At 35.8% G+C, this 19,063-nt stretch overlaps 1 protein-coding gene across 1 annotated transcript; it reads right to left on the bottom strand.

Moving 5' to 3' along the window:
* Positions 1 to 3,706: 3,706 nt before the first annotated feature.
* Positions 3,707 to 18,596, bottom strand: LOC110100913 (vesicle-associated membrane protein-associated protein C16G5.05c-like). The gene is made up of 10 exons (XM_028701257.1): positions 18,439 to 18,596; positions 12,355 to 12,425; positions 11,462 to 11,543; positions 10,944 to 11,059; positions 10,634 to 10,864; positions 10,308 to 10,367; positions 9,797 to 9,856; positions 8,403 to 8,476; positions 8,252 to 8,316; positions 3,707 to 4,068 (listed from the first exon to the last, which is right to left on the bottom strand). Exons 1-10 carry the CDS (start codon positions 18,485 to 18,487, stop codon positions 3,707 to 3,709), a joined length of 1,170 nt encoding a protein of 389 aa, XP_028557090.1. The 5' UTR covers positions 18,488 to 18,596.
* Positions 18,597 to 19,063: the final 467 nt, after the last annotated feature.

The raw sequence follows: 19,063 nt of genomic DNA, 5'->3' as shown, positions 1-19,063 counted from the left end.
TTACTGTCTATCTCCCACCTAAGTCAGAGTCAAAGGAGTTCTACACTTCCGGCCATAAAAAGCTTCATAAAGTGCCATACCAATACTGGACTGGAAACTGTTATTATAAGCAAATTCGATCAAAGGGATATGATCTTCCCAGCTTCCTCTAAAATCCAAAACACATAACCTCAGAAGATCTTCCAATACCTGAATAGTCCTCTCAGACTGTCCGTTAGTCTGCGGATGAAAAGCAGTGCTGAAATGCAACTTCGTACCCAAGCCTTGTTGAATACCCTTCCAAAGACTGGAAGTAAACCGTCCATCTCGATCAGATATAATCACTTTAGGCACACCGTGTAATCTAACAATTTCCTTCACATATACCTGTGCCAATTTATCCACTGAATCCGTCTGCCTGATCGGAAGAAAGTGTGCAGACTTCGTCAATCGATCCACAATCACCCAGATGGCATCATGCCCTTGCTTAGATCGAGAAAAACCCATAGCAAAGTCCATCGTTACCTCCTCCCACTTCCACTCAGGGATAGGCAACGATTGCAAAAGACCTCCTGGTCGCTGATATTCTGCCTTCACTAACTGATAGGCTTCGCATTTCGCAACAAAATCTCCTACATCCCTTTTCATTCCAGGCCACCATAACAAACTCTTCATATCTCCGTACATCTTACCACTTCCCGGATGAATCGTATAGCCTGAATGATGAGATTCGTACATAATCTCTTTCCTTAAATTTCCAAACACAGGAATCCACAGTCTATTCTTACAGAAAATAACACCAGAATTAGAAACTCGTAGTTCAGGTTTCTTACGAGATTCAATCTGAGCAATTAACTTCAAATAGTCAGAGTCTGACTTCTGAGCTTCCTAAATCCTTTCTTCCAGAGAAGACTGAATGTTCATCTGAGTCAAAACAACAGAATCCGGACTAGAAGAGGAAATCACCTCCAAGTGTAATCTTTCTATATCTCGTATCAGATAGTCATTAGAAGTCAATTGAATACCTGATAATCCAGAAGACTTCCTGCTCAAAGCATCTGCTACCACATTAGCCTTACCAGGCTGATACTGAATCGTCAGGTCATAGTCCATGATCAACTCAAGCCATCTTCTTTGCCTCAAATTCAGATCCTTCTGAGTGAATATGTACTTCAAGCTCTTATGATATGTAAAGATCTCACATCTGACGCCATACAAGTAATGACGCCAAATCTTTAAAGAAAAAATAACTGCAGCCAATTTCAAATCATGCGTCGGGTAATTCTTTTCATGTGGTTTCAACTGTCTCGAAGCATAGGCTATTACCCTACCATGCTGCATCAGAACATAGCCCAAACCTTTCAGTGAAGCATCACTGAACACCTGAAATCCTTCCGTACCTGACGGAAGTGCTAACACAGGAGTAGATGTCAAACAATCCTTCAACCTCTGAAAACTGGCTTCACATTCCGGTGTCCAAACGAAAGATATTGACTTCTGAGTCAGTCTCATCAGAGGCATAAAAATCTAGGAAAATCCCTTCACAAACTTTCTATAATATCCAGCCATGCCTAAGAAACTATGTAACTCAAATACCGTAGTAGGCCTCGGCCAATTAGCAACAGCTTGAATCTTCTGGGGATCAATAGAAATACCTTCACCGCTCACCACATGCCCCAGAAAAGAAATGCTCTTCAGCCAGAATTCACACTTGGAAAACTTAGCATACAACTAATGCTGCCTCAAAGTCTCCAACACAATGCTCAAGTGTCTTACATGACATTCCTCAGAAGTAGAATACACTAGAATATTATCGATGAAGACGATCACAAACTGATCCAGATACTCCTTGAACACTCTGTTCATCAGATCCATGAAAACAGCTGGTGCATTGGTTACCCCAAAGAGGAATAACCAAAAACTTGTAGTGCCCGTACCGAGTACTGAAAGCTGTCTTCAACACATCAGCTTTCTTTACCTTCACCTGATAGTATCCATATCTCAAATCAATCTTTGAAAATACAGAAGAACCAGAAAGCTGGTTAAACAAGTCATCAATTCATGGTAATGGATACTTGTTCTTGATCGTGACTTTATTCAAATCTCTGTAATCAACACACATACGGAGTGTTCCGTCCTTCTTCTTCACAAATAGTACAGGTGCTCCCCAAGGAGAAATACTAGGACGAACAAATCCCCTATCCACCAACTCCTGGAGCTGAACTTTCAACTCAAAAAGTTCTTTCGGTGCCATCTTGTACGGAGCTTTAGATATCAGATCTGTACCCGAAAATACATCACTACAGAACTCAACGTCTCTATCTGGAGGCAAACCAACCAACTCCTCAGGAAAAAAATCATAAAATTCTCGTACAACCGGGATATAAGAAATAGAACCCACATCTATGTTCATATCCTGTACAGAAGCCAAAAATATTGGGCAACCTTTCTTCCACATTCTTCTAACTTTTAACACAGAAATCAAACAGGAGAGAACACCTCATAATCCTTGAAATACACATCTCTCACCATCCATAAGCAAGCTCACTTACTTCTTCAAATAGTCAATCTGAGCCTCATACAGACTCAGCCAATCCATAGCCAAAATCACGTCGTAAGAAGAAATCGGCAATAAAATCAAACTTGACTTCCATTTCTTGCCAGAAATATCAAGCTCACAGAAACAAAACTTCTGGGCGATCAAATTACTTCCAGCCGACAAAATAACATAAAGAGAAACCGGTAGCAAAACAGAATCCAGATGCAAAGCATCAAAACAGCGCTCATAAAGAAAAGAGTGACTGGCTCTAGAATCAAACAAAACACGACAGGGATGTTCAGAAATATAAATCGTACATGTCACCACATCTGGAGCATCTCGAGCCTCCTGCTGACTCAAATTGTACACACGTGGCTGAACTGGAGCTGGAGCTACTGAACCACTAGACTCCCGCTGACTACTAGTAGGTGGTCTCCATGCCACAGAACTCGACCCATTACCTCTAGTAGAGGATCCTTCAGTCACAGTACGTAGAGGAACAGTCTTAGGCCTTTCTGCTGAACCAACAGGTCTACTATCAGATCGAAACTCAGAATGTCGATCAAATCCAGCCTGTGGACACTCTGCAATCCGATGTCCTGGCTGACCACATCTGAAGTACTGACCAGTCATCCTGTAGCACTGGCCAAAATGTCGTCGTCCATAATTTTGGCACACAGATGCCCCACTGACAGATCCAGAACTGGTCGTACTGGTATTGGCAGTACCATAAAATCCTGACTGTCCACTCCTCCTGGAGTCTCCAGAAACAAATCTCCTCTTGCCAGAGGAACCACTACTAGAAGCATCACCCCCAAACCTCTTCCTACTCGCAGTCCACCGCTACTGAGTAACCATCAAATCGTTGTTTATCAAACAAGCTCTCTCCATAAGCTCAGAGAAATTAGAAATATGAAACGGTACCAGGGGCTGCCTCAGACTATCTTGTAGTCCCCTTAGAAATTTATAGCACTTATCAGCATAAGTACTTATCAACTGTGGAACATATCTGGCTAAAGTAGTGAACTCTGTCTCGTATTGCATCACTGTCCTGCTCCCCTGAACTAGCCTCAGAAAAGTCTCCTGCATCTTCTGTCTTGCAGAAGGAGGTACAAACCACGATCAAAATACCTCAAAAAACTCTTTCCAAGAAATCAGAGAGTTTAGCTTTTCTTGGAACTTTTCCTCCTACTGGCCCATCCACCAACGCTCAGCCTCGCCATCCAACAGAAAAACTGCCAACGGTACATTCCTGTCCGACGGACACTGCATATCATCAAAAGTCTTCTCTAACCTTCTCAGCCACTCTTTAGCTACTATGGGCTCAACAGTGCCCTCAAACCTCAGAGGTTTCAATCTCAGAAATATCCCAGATCGAACAGTAGAGGCTTTACACTGAGTCTCGCTCATCATCTGAGCAACCAATATAGCAAACTGAGAAAGTGTATAAGAACCAACCACTGGGGTAGAACTACTCACTGGAGCTGCCTGACTAGCACTCTGTCCATTTGTCATATCAGGGTCTGGCAGATCCATAATCACATAGAAAACTACGCATAAAAATAACATAATAAAAATCAGACAAACCTGAACTACCCCGATAGACTTACACATATCACTTCCTATAGCTCTGTTTTACGATCCAAATTCTAAAACCATTGCTCTGATACCACTAAAAGGCTTGTCACGACCCAATCCGACCGGGACGGATCCCGCTCGCATCGGGTCTCGACACAACCATTGAAAATCCAGGATCTAGCTTTGGAATTTGCTTCAGAACTTTCTTCCAAGTATTAAATAGAAAGAAAAACACAGAGCTACTATAAACATCCAAATACATAACAGTTCATCTATCTTTTCTTTCCTCAAAATAATCATACACAATACAATCCATGGCTTCAGATAGAAATAACAGAACAGAACAGAAAAGCCATGACTGTACAAAAATCAAAAGTACAAAATACTTAATCTCAGATCAGACACAGAACTTCTAGTCCAAGACTTCCTTCCCTTTCCCAGAACCTGAAAACCACGCAGAAAATAAGAATGAGCTAACAGCTCAGCAAGACATCAATCACCAATCAAAATAGTCAGAAACTCACATCAGAAGAGTATCCGTACAGAATTCAAACAATCGTACAGAAACCGTATAACAGACAGAACAGATAACAACTCAATCAGAAATCAAACATCGGATACGAAAAGCTGAAGTCATATCAAAATCCAAGTTCAAATCATAGATCATAAAGCTTTACATCACCGATCAGATAGGATCATACAGAATAACCAACAATGTATAGAAATCATAGCAGAAATAATCACATTACATCTTTACAGAACAGATAATTTCAGAACATAACTTCCTTCCAAATGTCAAAACTTCCCCTTATATCTCCCTTGTGCTTATAGCACCAGAACTTCCCCTTATGGCTCCCTTTTGTGCTTATAGCACCAGAACAGAATAGATATACAGAATTTCAGATTTCAGAACTTCCCCTTATGTCTCCCTTCACGGACCCAGACAATGAAATCACAAAGGATTCCGGCCCCTTATAACTCCCTTATGATAGCATACAATTAATCAATTCATTCAATGTACAATCCAGGACAAAAACAGAATTCATATGAAAAACCAGCGGTATAACGGCAGTATAAGGAATTTACACAAAATTCACAGATTCAGAAATTTACCAAATTACCACAGAATATTCATAACAATATTGTAAGACTTTCATTGTACTGACAAAATATTTTTCAATATTCAGATAATTTGCAGTTCAATTAAAACACCGCAGAATTCCAAATATCCGGTAAAAATCTTCCAGAAAATACTCAAAACGTGCACAATTATCATCTCACAATTTGTACAGACGAACGTGCAGATTTCTTCACAATTTGTATAGATCGTCCCTGGACGATCCACTTTGTCTCGGACGATCCTGGGAGGAAAACAGCCTTTACAATATATTTCAAGTGCCATATAAATATGTAATAAATACTACTAATAAGTATTATCCCATACAAGGAATAATGGAGAAGCTATACACATGTACTAAATTTATATTATAAATTAGACTTGTTTAATGTATATCGGAGGATTTCTTGTATGCAATGTCAAAGGTAGAACTTAGTAGTTCTCTACATCATAAAGAGTTTAATGAGTCTTCATCAAAATTTTATTTAGGAACTTTAATAATTTTCTTATGAATAATCCATTACCTTCTATTTATTACAACTTAGTTTTCATAACTATGTTTTTCATGTCATGTGTGTTTTTGATGATTCCAAATATTATTATCTTGATTAATGTTTCTCCTGGCATATATTGGATATATTTCTTTTGTTGTTTGTGTGTACTAACATTTCAAGGAAATCATTCTCCAGATTATTGAAGATCTCAAATCAGATTATAATAGGGTTCATTGTAACTGGAGTATGTATTTTTAATTTTATTGAGTCTGAGAGAGTGTGATTGTAATTGAGTAATCGTAGACACACACACATTGGGGGAGTGTTAAAATTTTGTAATTTTTTAAACTAATCGTACTATACGATTTACATTTGTACGGGACAATTTGTTCAGTTATTTAATACGAAGAGACCTTCATACAGACGACATATAGAGTACAAAATATATATGCACAAGTTCATCTCGATGATCATAAAAAATTTTCTGAATTAATCATATTGTACGAAGTGTTCTTCGTACAAACGACGTCCAAAGTACGAAAGATTGGGTCTTTTTTCATCCCGACGATCTTAAAATTTTCTGAACAGTTCATACAATACGATATAGGTTCGTACTATATGATCATCGTGTATAAAAATGTTTCATCCAAGTTCATACGAGCAAATTTTAAACTGTTTGTAAGTATGATTATCGATTGTACCGTACGATCATGTTCGCTCAAAATTAAAATTTTTAGTTTTGTGGATGATTTTTTATGTCTTTCATATAAAAGATCCTTAGAAACTGACTTGGACGAATCAAGTCTTCGTGATTTCTTAGAGAGCAAGTGAAAGTGTGATTTGGGAGAGTGTGTGAGAGAGAGTTCTTGCAAGTGGATTATGAAGGGTTCACAAGGTTACTTAAATATAAGAATATCTTTTGTGTTTGAGTCACTTTTTTTCCTTTCTTCTTTCTAATTGCTCGAGAGAAAATCTTTGAAGAAGATCTGGTACTCTGCCGACACTTGAAAGGTGTGAAAGGATGATGCTACTCTGCTGCATTGTTAATTGGTGGAAGAGAGAAAATTTGTAAAGGCTTCTTCGCTTTGCTGTGGGGGCAAAAGGAGAGTCATTTTGGTAACAGTGCAATATCTGAAGAGGGAGTCTTCAAGGAGTGGACGTAGGTTTTGTTGAATCGAACCACTATAAACCTTTGTGTTCTTTTTATTTCCGCATTTTATTTTCTGCATTTTGTTATTGTGGTTGAAAAGGCTATTTTAACAGAAAATTTGATTCTGTTAAAATTATTAAATAATTTTTCTAAAATTTATCAAGAGACTTTTAAATTACCAATTCACCCCCTTTTTGGATAGCCTTGAGACAATTGCATAGGTCTAACAACTTTTACAGACTTTTCACTATTTTCATATATTCTTTTTGTTGTCATGTATAGCTCACACCTTTTAAATACATCATTTGGTATAAGAACTACAAAAACTAGATATCTACTACATGCTAGGTGAAATTTGATAACTTCACCTTTTCTTTGCAATATTATTTATGTTCATAGTTATGCTACAAAATTCATCTTAGGGTTCTTTTCTCGTTATTCTTTGACATTAATTTTACAAGGAGTTAAAGGCTTGCTGGTCATCTTGTGCCGATTCTTTGGAGAGTGCCAACCCTTTCTAAAATATTGTTGGAAGAGTAAGATTGAATTTCTTTTGATGTTTTTTGAGTTGCTCTTGGTCCACAAAATATTTTGGGATTGAATAAAGATTAGGGATTAGAACTAGTTAGTATAAAACATTGGTGGGATACGAATGTTGCTTTGGATAAATGAATTGAATTTCTTGTGTTGAGTTCTTAAATAGTGTAAGAATTACTATTTTATTTATGATAAAAAAACAAACTATCATAAACATCCAAAATTGAAAGGAATTCTATTATTACCATTATTTCCATCATACAATGAAAAAAATTAAGTATTATCATCTTTATTGTTATATATATATATGTTTGTATAATTTAAAAATAAAATTATTATAAATAAATTAAATATTTATATGTCAATATATGTTATATTAAAAATAATATAAATTGGTATGTATGAACCGCCTATTTATTTGAATCAAAATGTATTCTTTATAATACAAATTACTATATAAAATTATTTTTTCAAGAATGAATATATATATAATATTATAGGAAAGGGTACTGAACATAGTCCTTTACGAAACAAAGATGTTATGGTACCAATGATGTGTTTGATCCGGTTTAAGTTAACTGTGAAAGTAAAGCAGAAAAAATAACTCAGGCAGATGCACTTTACTAATATGGTTGTTTGGGATGGCTTTTACTGCTTCTTAAAACAACTTTTAGTACTAAAAGCTGCTTCAAAAAGCGTAAGAAAAGCATCCCAAAGAAGCTATATATGAAGAAGATGATAGCTCAAACTCAAAAATGGCAGCACTGCAGGGTTCTGGACAAAGCAGTGTGGTGGTGACTCTGTTTACATTTCGCATAACTTTATGGCCGTAGAAGATATCCAATTGCAATTCCTACGAACAAGTGAAGACCAAAAGAGGTGGGAGCGCCTGAACCTTGAAGCAGCTCTCCTTCTCAGGAATCTATACATGAAAGATATAAACTGTTCAGCAATTTACGGGAGGACTGAGGAATCTAATTTTGTTTCTAGAGGTAGTAAGAGACTCACAAGTTCTGTCGTGAGATGTCCCTATCGCGGATGTCCCCCGTCTCTTCTTCCAATATTGCGATCACCTTATCAGCCTGTGGAGTTCCCAAGAAAGTTTAAATAAAAGAAGATGGAAAAGGACAGGGCCAGCTTTTTTTTTAAGAATTCATGAATGTTGATGGCTTGGATGGCACTGGAGTGAGTTTGGTTACAGATCGAAAAATGATTTGTGAGATGCAATTAGACTTGTCATATTGCCCTGACCCGAACCCGACCCAAAATTTTGGGTTTGGGTTGTCCCGAACCTGAAGCGGGTCGTTCGGTCCGAAAAACGCCCCGTTTGTAAATCGGGTCGGGTTTTGGGTTTACCCAGAAACCCGAGAATGGACCCGGAAAATGGTCGTGCCCGCTCTGACCGTTCCTGCCCGAAGCTGCCCAATGGCCCTGCCTAGCCAGGCTACCGGCTACCCCGCCTGCCCGACCCCGCCTGCCCCGCGACCCCGCCTACCCAGGCTGCCTGCCTGCCTCGCGCCGCATCACTCGCATCGGGTCGCCGTCGCGTCGCTCTGTTCGCTCGCGTCGCGTCGCTGCCTCGCCGGCACCGTGGTCGCACGCTTCAGGCCTGCCGCAGCCGCTGCCATGTCTGCCGGCCTGCGCTGTCCGTCTCTTGCGGGAAAGCGTGTCGGGTGGACCCGAACCCGAAGCAGGTAGGGTTCAGGTTCGGAAATTCGACCCGTTTGCAAAAACGGGTCAGGTTGACCCGAACCCGAGTAGTGCTGGGTCAGTTTCGGGTTCGACCCGAACCCAACCCGTGACCCGAAATTTACACCCCTAGATGCAATGATGAGTGTTATTTTGATAGATTTAGGCATTGTTTGGGATGGCTATTTTACTGCTTCTTGAAACAACTTTCTAGCACAAAAATTTTAATTTTTATACTAGAATACTGCTTCAAAAAACAATAAAAAGCTATCCCAAACGAAGTCTTAGATTTCATTTGGAACAACTTTCTTACTGTTTTTTAAATCAGTTCTTTAGTACTGTTTTAAAAAGCAGTAAAAAAGTTGTATCAAAGAAAGTTGTATCAAATGAACCTTAATTAGTAAGAGTTAAATGGTCTTATTATTATATTTAAAAATATAAATATTTTCTCTATCACCATGAATTCATGCATGTTCATGATGTATTGGATGGCAGTGAAAAGGGGAAAGGAAGATTTGATGTTAGCAACTTAATTTAGTATGAAGGATGTGAAAAGAGGTAAATAGAGAAAGCTACATAAACATGGATGGGAAAGGGCACTGAAATAGTGATTCTTCTTTCTTTTTCTTTTGGAGGATAAAAGTTGGATTGCTTTGATTGACTGCATGTTATGATAGGGATAAAACGATGGTGCAGCAAAATAATCAGCCTACCTCCGATAGTTTGGAGTGAAGAGTGTTTATCTTTGATTTCAAGTCCTCAACATTCTCAGCCTGTACCAAACAAACAAACAAAGAGTAAGCAGAAAATTGTCAATATTTGTGAAGAAATTTAGATATTTTGATTTTTTTTGGTATATGAAGGTTTGAGGTTGCGTAAATGGTATGCATGCTGGTGAGGAGAAATTGTTCTGTCGGATTTCAAACATAGAAAATCGTCCAGATGTTGCATATAGATTGCTTATAGACTACATATGAACTAAGCATAGACTGTGTATTTGTAGATATGCAATAAATACTAAGCCAATTATTAATTGTGAGTATTTACTGAATATTTAGTGAGTATTTTTTGCATATCAATAAATACACAGTCCATATGCGCTCCATACTCAGTTCATATGTAGTCCATACGTAGCATCCAAACGATCCTTTACGTTCGGATTCCGCACAGAATAATTTCTTGCTGGTGAGACACAAGGATGCCACAGGACAATAATCAACGAACCTCTGATAGTTTGGACTCGAGAATGGTTATCTTTGATTTCAAGTCCTCAACCTCCTTAACCTGCACCAAGCAAGTAAACAAATTACTAAAAACTGCATTGTACACGAACAAACGATGTTGAATACTTGGAACTGAACAGTTACAGTGCCAAAATAAACAAAAAGTTTATTAAAATAAAATCTACGTCACTGATTGTTACTGAGACATGAAATAACTGCGGTTTTTAATCATAATCCTCATCATTGCAACTCTTATCCAAGCTATCTGGGTCGGTATTAACTGAAGTGAAAAACTAAGATGTTAAAACAGAAAATGGCGTGTCTTACAGGAGATGGATTGAAGTTCTTATCATCAAAAAATTCATCTTTAAGAGAGGATGCTTCCTTCACCACAGGAGATTCCTTAAGAACAGAAGCTAGTTTTAGCCTAGGAGATACATCTGCTGCCTCCTGTTTCGAAGTTCCATTAACCGGTTGCAAAACTGGAGAATGTGGCGGGCTAACAAGAACAACTCTCAACTTGCATTCTTCTATAAAATTGCCACTTTCTTTTGAGAACTGACAAAAGGAAAAAAAAGCATATAGGATATGTGATTAATAAATATGAAAGTAAAAGAAATAAGAAAATAGTTCTCACGAAGGTAGATGTGATGTCCTCATCAGTGCTCCCAAATGGAACGATGGTGCTTTGAACAAGGAACTTGTCTTTCACTTGCATGTCAGGTGGAGCAGTGCGCTGAGCTTGCATGGTAACTAGTTTCAAGTAAAAAAGAAACAATATAAACATAAAATGTCAAAAGGAATGAACTTAGGCCTCGTTTGGTTGGCCGTAATTTCTTCGTTTTTTATTTCAATCGGTGAAAAAATTATTATTTTACTGTTTGTTTACGCCACTTTTTCAAAATACCTTTTGCTACACCTCCCTATTTTCGTCGATCTGAGAAAGAAAAAAAAAATCTACTTCTCCGTGTTAATACCTTCGTTTAAGAACGAAAAAACTGCGGGGGAACCAAATGACGCCTTAATTCCTAAGGCTTAACACCAACTCTAGTCGACCAAAATGTTTTCATTGTAGTTAGAAGTTGCACAACACTAAAATACCAAGGATGTTACATGCATTGTAAATATCTGAAATTTTCGAGTGCTTGCCGATACCTGTAAAATCACATGTTGATCGTGGCATAATAACACCCGTGTTGGGTCGTACACAATATCTCTTTGGAGAAGTGGTTTTAACCTGCAAATAGTAGTAGTCAAGCTCAAATGAAATCATATTTTACAGAAACGGCTTTCTTTGAGAGGACATGAGCACTCCACTGAAAAAGGAACTGAAGGATGGATCAGTTCCTTTCTGCTGAAGAGTTGGTAGCACAGTATGCTCAGAAAAGTAAACTTCGAAAAGTAGAAACAACTTGCAAAAAAATGGCAATCAATTTGGGTAGATTTTATATACAAGGGTTTGGTCAAGACTTGAGGTAGAAGAAAAGGTGGCTTCAAGCAAAAGCCAAAAACTGGTAGCACCTATCACCATCTAACTTTATTTGCCTTGAAAACTATCTAGGCAATAAAGAAACAACTTAGTGCCCAAAAACTATGCGATGAAAATATCTGTTGACAAATCCAAAAAATACATCCATAAAGAACCACCCACCCAATGAATGAAGATCAAATTTACCAACCAAAACAGCAACAATCATGAAACCACTTAGTGCCCAAAAACTATGAGATGAAAATATCTGTTGACAAATCCAAAAAATCCATGCATGAAGAACCGCCCACCCAATGAATGAAGATCTGATTTGCCACCTAAAACAGTAACAATCATGCAAGACAGAATGCAAGCTAAATAAGTGTAAACAGCATGGGAAAACCATTGGGAGAGACTATCAGAGAGAGTATGATTTAATATAAGCTTTATAGGTTGGATAACGGATATTGGGAGAACAATTAACCTTGAAATGAATTTTTTTTTTTCAGAGCAACAAATTCTTAATTACAACATTAAATAAATAATACAAATAGAAAATTTTACAAGAAGAGAATATAACCTTGAATGCAACATATTCATTAGACTTGTTAGAAAGTCGCACCAAACATGAACTTTGTTTCTTCAGCTCAACTAGCAGCATAAAACTTCAAGTTAGACTAAAACAGTATCAAGATCATGGCGCGTTCTTTTATATGTGCATCATGCATATAAAGATGAAAAACATGCTCAGAAAGCAGAAATACAAAATAAATTATATTAAGGTACAAAAATGGTTCTCTCTTAAGAGGAACAAACAAGCAACGTCAAGAAGCATTAGGGAAATTAACACAATTGTAGCATTGTAGCAACAGCAAAAGTTTTAGTCAATTCAATATTAATTTCATTTAAGAAACTTGTAAGCCCAATCGTTTCAAACAACTAGTTCAATGTGGTGTACAACTAGTCCTTTTAAATCTATTGGTTAATTTCAAGATTTTCTATGTTGATTATAGATTTAAAAATATTTGTTTATCAAGAGAATTCCGAAGACTATTTCCTTCAAATAACCAGCTCAATATGCATGTAAATAAACCCTTATAGTTTGTTAATTTTCACAGATCTATGGTGGAAATAAATTTTAAGAAGTTCATGTGTTATATCGTTCAGTCTGTTCCAAGCATGGACACAAGGGACTCTTAGACATATCATTTGACGAGTCAATATTTGTTTTCCTAATTATCCTGAGCCATCTCTTGGACAATTCTTAGCATTTTAGGTATAGATGTTCTACAAATACCAGCAAAAAATTTCACTCAAACTCAAAAATATACCAACTAAAACTTATTTTAGATTCCAATCACACCTCTTAAGCACTCCTAGACATCAATCTCATCCTTGAACACTTCTAGGACACCTAAGTTTTTTGTTTTACCATAGGATACTAATCCTATATTAATTTTAAATTTGTATAACACAACTTATATATTTATTTATGTATGTAATTTCTTTATTAAACTTCAAAATAGACTTGACTGGTATGGAAACTTATTATGCGTCATTAACAAGTCAACATCTCAAATAATACTCAATAATAATGAATGTAAAATGACGATTCATAAAATAAATCCTAAATCCCACAATGGTTAAGAAAAGTTTAATGATGGCGATGATCATCATCATTAGCTTTATCTAAAATATTTAGGTTTGACACTATGAAACCTAATTTTTTTTTTTTAAGTGTTGTTTAAGGTATTAAATTTTATATCTGTGAGGATAACAAGCCCTATGTGTATTATGGTCCTCTACTTTTCAACATCCAAATACACATCATAATGTGCCAGCTCCACATATTGATGTTTGTGCTTAAAGATAATTTTCCATATTACTTCTCAAATGAAGTTTATTGGCTTTCAATTGCTAAAGTCAAATAGTTACTTCCGTAAAATTCATCAAAAAATATATAGAATTACTTTGTAAAACAGGCAAGGGTAAATTTTGAATAAAAGTAAATAACTGATGAAAAAATAAATAATCATATATGGTATATATAACTATACACTCAAACAAGAACTATGCACGGAAGCAGCTTAATAATTTTTTAAGCAATATAGAGTCTTCCAAAATTTTCGGAAGTTGAACCCCATAATATTGAGTTTGATCGACTTATGAGAAAGCATGAGTAGATTAGGCTTACTCTTGGTTGTGAAGCTCTTTGGTGATTAAGAAAATCACATGTGATTTAAGTGGAGCTTGAGAATGAATGATCATGGGATTTTCCATTTTGAACAAAATGCCAACATAGGATACTTTCTTTTAAAAGCTTAATAACTTTTCTTTAAGGCTGGAACATAACATGACTTAATTGGACTAAATATGAAATGTTAGATTTTTCATAGCTTGTGGAACGGGTAAAAAATGAGATTGACTTGGTTTAGATGGATTTGAGTATATTTGAGTTTCATAAGCTATTTTGTGATATAATGATGAATATAAGAAGGCATTCTTAATATTTTCATGCCATCACATGGTGTAGGGATGTCAAACCTCACTAACAAGTTAGGTTCAACTCTAGCCCAAAAATAATTTGACTCGAATATGATTAACTCGGACAAAATAATGGTGGTGAGTATTAAGCTCTTCACACATCTTTCTCCATCAACTTTTATCTCAATAGTCTACTAAACATAGCTAAACATAATAAATACTCTAAAAGATGTCATTTTCATGTTGTCAAAATTGATCTCTCTCACATGCATCCATTTAACTAACCTATAAGATTCATGCATTTGTTGCGACAATCTACCTCATAAATTATTTAACTATTCAATGCTCCATTTATTTTTTCCCAGTGAATAGATTTTTGGACACCATCCCAACTACTAGAAAATTATAGTGTTTAACAACCTTTGGTACCCATGACTTCACCCATAAATCATGCAAAAACTATACACTCGTTCCAAACCCTATATTTGTCCTCAACTACTCCCCCATTCAAAGTGCTCATGTCTATCTTGACATCACCACATCCAAAATCCATGTCCCTCATCATGTCAAGTTTTGTTGATTCTATGTTTTCCTTTTCATCTCTATCACCATATCAGTACAACTCTTAAGAAATAATCTCCTCATGAGATTCTCCCATCATTTACATGTCATTTGTCCCTCCTCCAAGTCTTCATACACACCATTCACAATATCTCTATCTATTATGCTAGCATTCATAATTCATAAATAATCTAACCACCCAACACCCACTCAATTGATCCTTTCTCCACAAGTCACTCAACTATCCCCAATCACATCAAAATCACCCACCTACCTCTAAAACCAACACAACAACATCCACAATGATAATAAAACCCACCCAACCTCTCTTAGCCCAACAACACTACTAAATGACCACTTGGCAAAAAAAAAAAAAAAATCACAAACTATCCAAAAACTCATTCTCAGAGCAAAACAAAATCAATCACTAAACCAACCACCATAACCTAAGCACTGAATATCTTAAATTGCATCAGAGCTTGTGAAACGAATATGATGGTATTATTTGAAATGAACTTGAAAAATTATTCCACTGCCTCCACTCAACATTTGTTTAGTTGCAATTGCGTTTTTTAAAAAATAACTTTGATGGATATATTTATAGGTACAAGGCCACAAGCTTAATTGGCTACTAAAGGTTTTCGCCAATGACTGGGAATTTGATACACCTTTAGTCCAATTGTAAAGCTTGACATTATAAGTTAGGCTCTCAGCATGGTGATCAAATGACAGTGGTTTCTACATCAACAATTTATTAACAATGCCATTCTTCAAGGCCATCTTTCTGAGGATGCCTTCATGCATAAACCCCTGAGCTCCATAGACATAAATTATTCTACCTATCTATGCAAACTTTGCAATGCATTATATGGCCTCAAGCAAGCACCCTGTGCATAGTACTATAAGCTGTAATGATTCCTAGTTGCTTATGGGTTTACTAACTATCTTAAAAACACATCTCTTTACAATGAAAACTAGAGATACTCTTATCTATCTTCTTGTTTATATTGATAATATCATTATTACAAAAAATTATAACACAGCAGTACAACACTATCACTCTTCTTGCCCAACCATTCTCTATCAAGGATCTTAAGCCACTACTCAAATTCATTTGTGTAATTGTGTCAAAATTATTTTGGACTCAAAAGATTACTCTTATCGAAGTGCCAATACATTCTGCTTGCTCACACTAAGAGGTTACACCTCTTGCCAGCTCACCAACGCTCGCTCTTCATTCTGCCTTCGTTCTTATTGATTCTACTTATTGCAATAATGTAGCAGGCAATCTATAATATTTACCTTTTTTACATGCTCAAACATAGCTTTTTCAAGTAAGAAACTATCACAGTTTATGCACCACCTCCCCATTGATCATTAGATGGACTAAATGGCTATTGCGCTTTCTATGTGGCGCTATTGATTGTGGCCTTATTCTCATTGTGACTTGATCACCACTTCAATATCATGCATTCTCTATTGTTGATTGAACAAGTTATAAAATGATATTCCACTTAAATTGCTTGAGGATCAACCAATTGATGCTTTCACCAAACATATTTTTTGCACTCACTTCTCTACATCTAGCCTTAATATTAGACTCTCTGACTTAAACTCCATCTTGATAAGCATACATTGTAATTAACTTCAATATTATTGACATTAAGTTGATGGAATAGTAAAACTTAAGTAAATATTCATAAAACAAGCCCACAAATTTGTAATAGCAAAAGTTAGTTTTCATAGCAAACTAAAATTACAAAGAAAAATATCTAATTTGGTATCATAATATTGGAAGAGCAAATTTGAATCAATAATTCTATTCATTATAACATCATTGACTGTCATTCTCCCAACAAAGTTCAAATAGAAAAATGTCCGAAATAAATGCATTCATTAATTTATCCTTAGAGATAGGATACGAAATGAGCATATACGTGAAAAGGTTGGAATAACTCCAGTGGAAGATAAGATTTGAGAGATTCGCCTTAGATGGTTTGGTCACATAAAACGACGGCCTTCCGATTCCCGGTTAGGAAAGTAGAGGTATTATATTTGACTTATGTTAAGAAAGGTAGAGGTAGACCTAAAAAAACTTCAAAATATTAAAAATAATCATTCTTTATTAGATAGATTTAAATGAGAATTTGACTTTTAACATGACACAATGAGGAAAAAGGATTCATGTAGCCGACCCCATGTAGTGGGACAAAGGCTTGATGTTGTTGTTGGTCAACATTCTTTTGCCTAAATTGAGGAAAAATGTCTAGAAATTGTCACGATGGAACCAAACTCAAAGGTTGGACCTAAACAATAGAATTTTAAGGCAAAGAAGTAACAAACATACTATGTTACACATTATATTTTAAAAGAGGGTGAACTAAAGCATGTACAATGAAATAAGAACATAAGATGAGTATGACTAATAAGATAGCAGAACAACTAAATGTGAAAGTAGTAGGAAAGATAAAGGAAAGCCAAGGTAGAATGGATAAAAGTTGTGCAAAAATGCCTAAACATAAACTAGGAACTAAAACATGTATTAGCAAAAGGCTAAAAATGATGATAATTTGCTCATAAAGTATATAATTCCAATCACAGAAGGTCCCCAAGACTAAAAAGTGTTATGTAGAATTTTCAACACTCTTTGCCTAAATCGAGGAAGAATACCTAGAAATATTCAAGAAGCAACTAAACTAAGAGTTTGCAATGGAACAAAGCTATTTTAAGGTAAAGAAGTAACAAATAAAGCATGGTACAAATTACATTTTAAAAGAGGAATAACCGGCAATTATATAATATGAAAAATAGAAGATAAAATGACTAATAAAGTAGGGGATTTGCGGAATGTGAAAGTAATTAAAAAGAAAAGAAGAAAAACAAGGTAAAATGGATAAAAGTTTTGCATAAATTCCTTTTATAAATTAGGAACTAAAACCATAAATTAAGGATAAGATTAAAGATGATGTGATTAATTAAAGTTTATGATTCCAACCAAAAAGGCCCGTATACACTAAAATCTTTTATGTAGAATTTTTAAGATTGCCCCACACTTTTTACCTAAATTAATAAACAATATCTAGAAATCTTCACGAGGCAAACAAATTCCGAGGTTGCATTTGAACAATACATGAATCCTAATTGACATCTCAAAAGATGATTAAAAGTAATATACAAATATTATACGAATGAAACCGAGGTAAAACATTTTTGGATTTTGGATCGGGAATTGCACTTATTAGCATGGTGATTTCTATTTTGAAGGCTTGGGATAGAAAATTCACTACCAATCAGTTAGTTGAGCGGTACTGTCTTTAATATATAAAGTAGAGCTCAAAGGTTCGAACCGTTGAGAAAAAAAAAATCATCAACCTTTCACTTCTTATATTCTATTTGAAAATGCTTTATATCAATCCATTAACCATCTTTCATAAGTTTCAGAACAAAAAAATTTACATTAATGACATAAATCCACAAAAATCCAACTCCACGATCACGCCATTGGATGATCAACTCTATGAAAAAGGCAGAAACCATTCAAATTAAACCAAACGATATCAGTAAGAAACAGGTTCATTTGCTCATCATAATTAAATTTCAAACCCAGGTACAAACTTACATGTAAACTTGAGTTCCCTCGGTTGGATCTCCAACAGTTCCGATTCCATCCTCAAAGCCTACTGCCGACAAAACACTTTCCTTCCACAATCCAAAACTCCACTCCCTCAATCCGCTAAACCCCAACCTGAACAATCAAACAGTGGGCAAAATCCAATCAAAAAACCAACTCCAGAACGATAGCCGGCCATAAAAAATACCAATATTTAACGCTCAATTCGATATCATTTTATGAAAGTAAAGTTGCATAAATCTTTGTTTTAAAATTTCAAAAACAACAAAAAATTAGAACTCTTGTTTAGGGTTAATTTTATTAAGAAAAAGACTTTTACAATTCACCCCCCCTCTTGTCGTTTAGTAATTTCAAACAAATGTTATTGGAATGCTAGATTGATTGAATCCTTGGAGACCTATAAGATTAGTTATAGGACCCTAACTTAATCCACTTCATTTTCCTTATTCTATGGGTCTGAGACTATTCTCCCTCTAAAAGTGAAACTTCCCTTAGTGAGAATCTCCTTTCCAAATGAAATCATAACTAAAAAAAATGCCTAACTTTGAATGGAAGAACTTGAAGGTCTTGAAGAATGTTGCTTGCAATCTTAACAAAAGCTTGAATTATATAA

Source organism: Dendrobium catenatum, unplaced genomic scaffold (assembly GCF_001605985.2).
Source record: "Dendrobium catenatum unplaced genomic scaffold, ASM160598v2 fragScaff_scaffold_156, whole genome shotgun sequence".
NCBI classification, from domain to species: Eukaryota; Viridiplantae; Streptophyta; class Magnoliopsida; order Asparagales; family Orchidaceae; genus Dendrobium; species Dendrobium catenatum.
The sequence above is the reverse complement of the archived record's forward strand: the minus strand, read 5'-3'. Positions and strand labels throughout refer to the sequence as shown.

Coding starts and splice junctions, on each gene's coding strand:
- LOC110100913 (XM_028701257.1), bottom strand. CDS start 18,487: ATGGAATCGGAACTGTTGGAGATCCAACCGAGGGAACTCAAGTTTACA. Junction 10,368..10,633: donor AGAACTTCAATCCATCTCCT/GTAAGACACGCC, acceptor TGCTTGGTGCAG/GTTAAGGAGGTTGAGGACTT. Junction 9,857..10,307: donor TCGAGTCCAAACTATCAGAG/GTTCGTTGATTA, acceptor TGTTTGGTACAG/GCTGAGAATGTTGAGGACTT.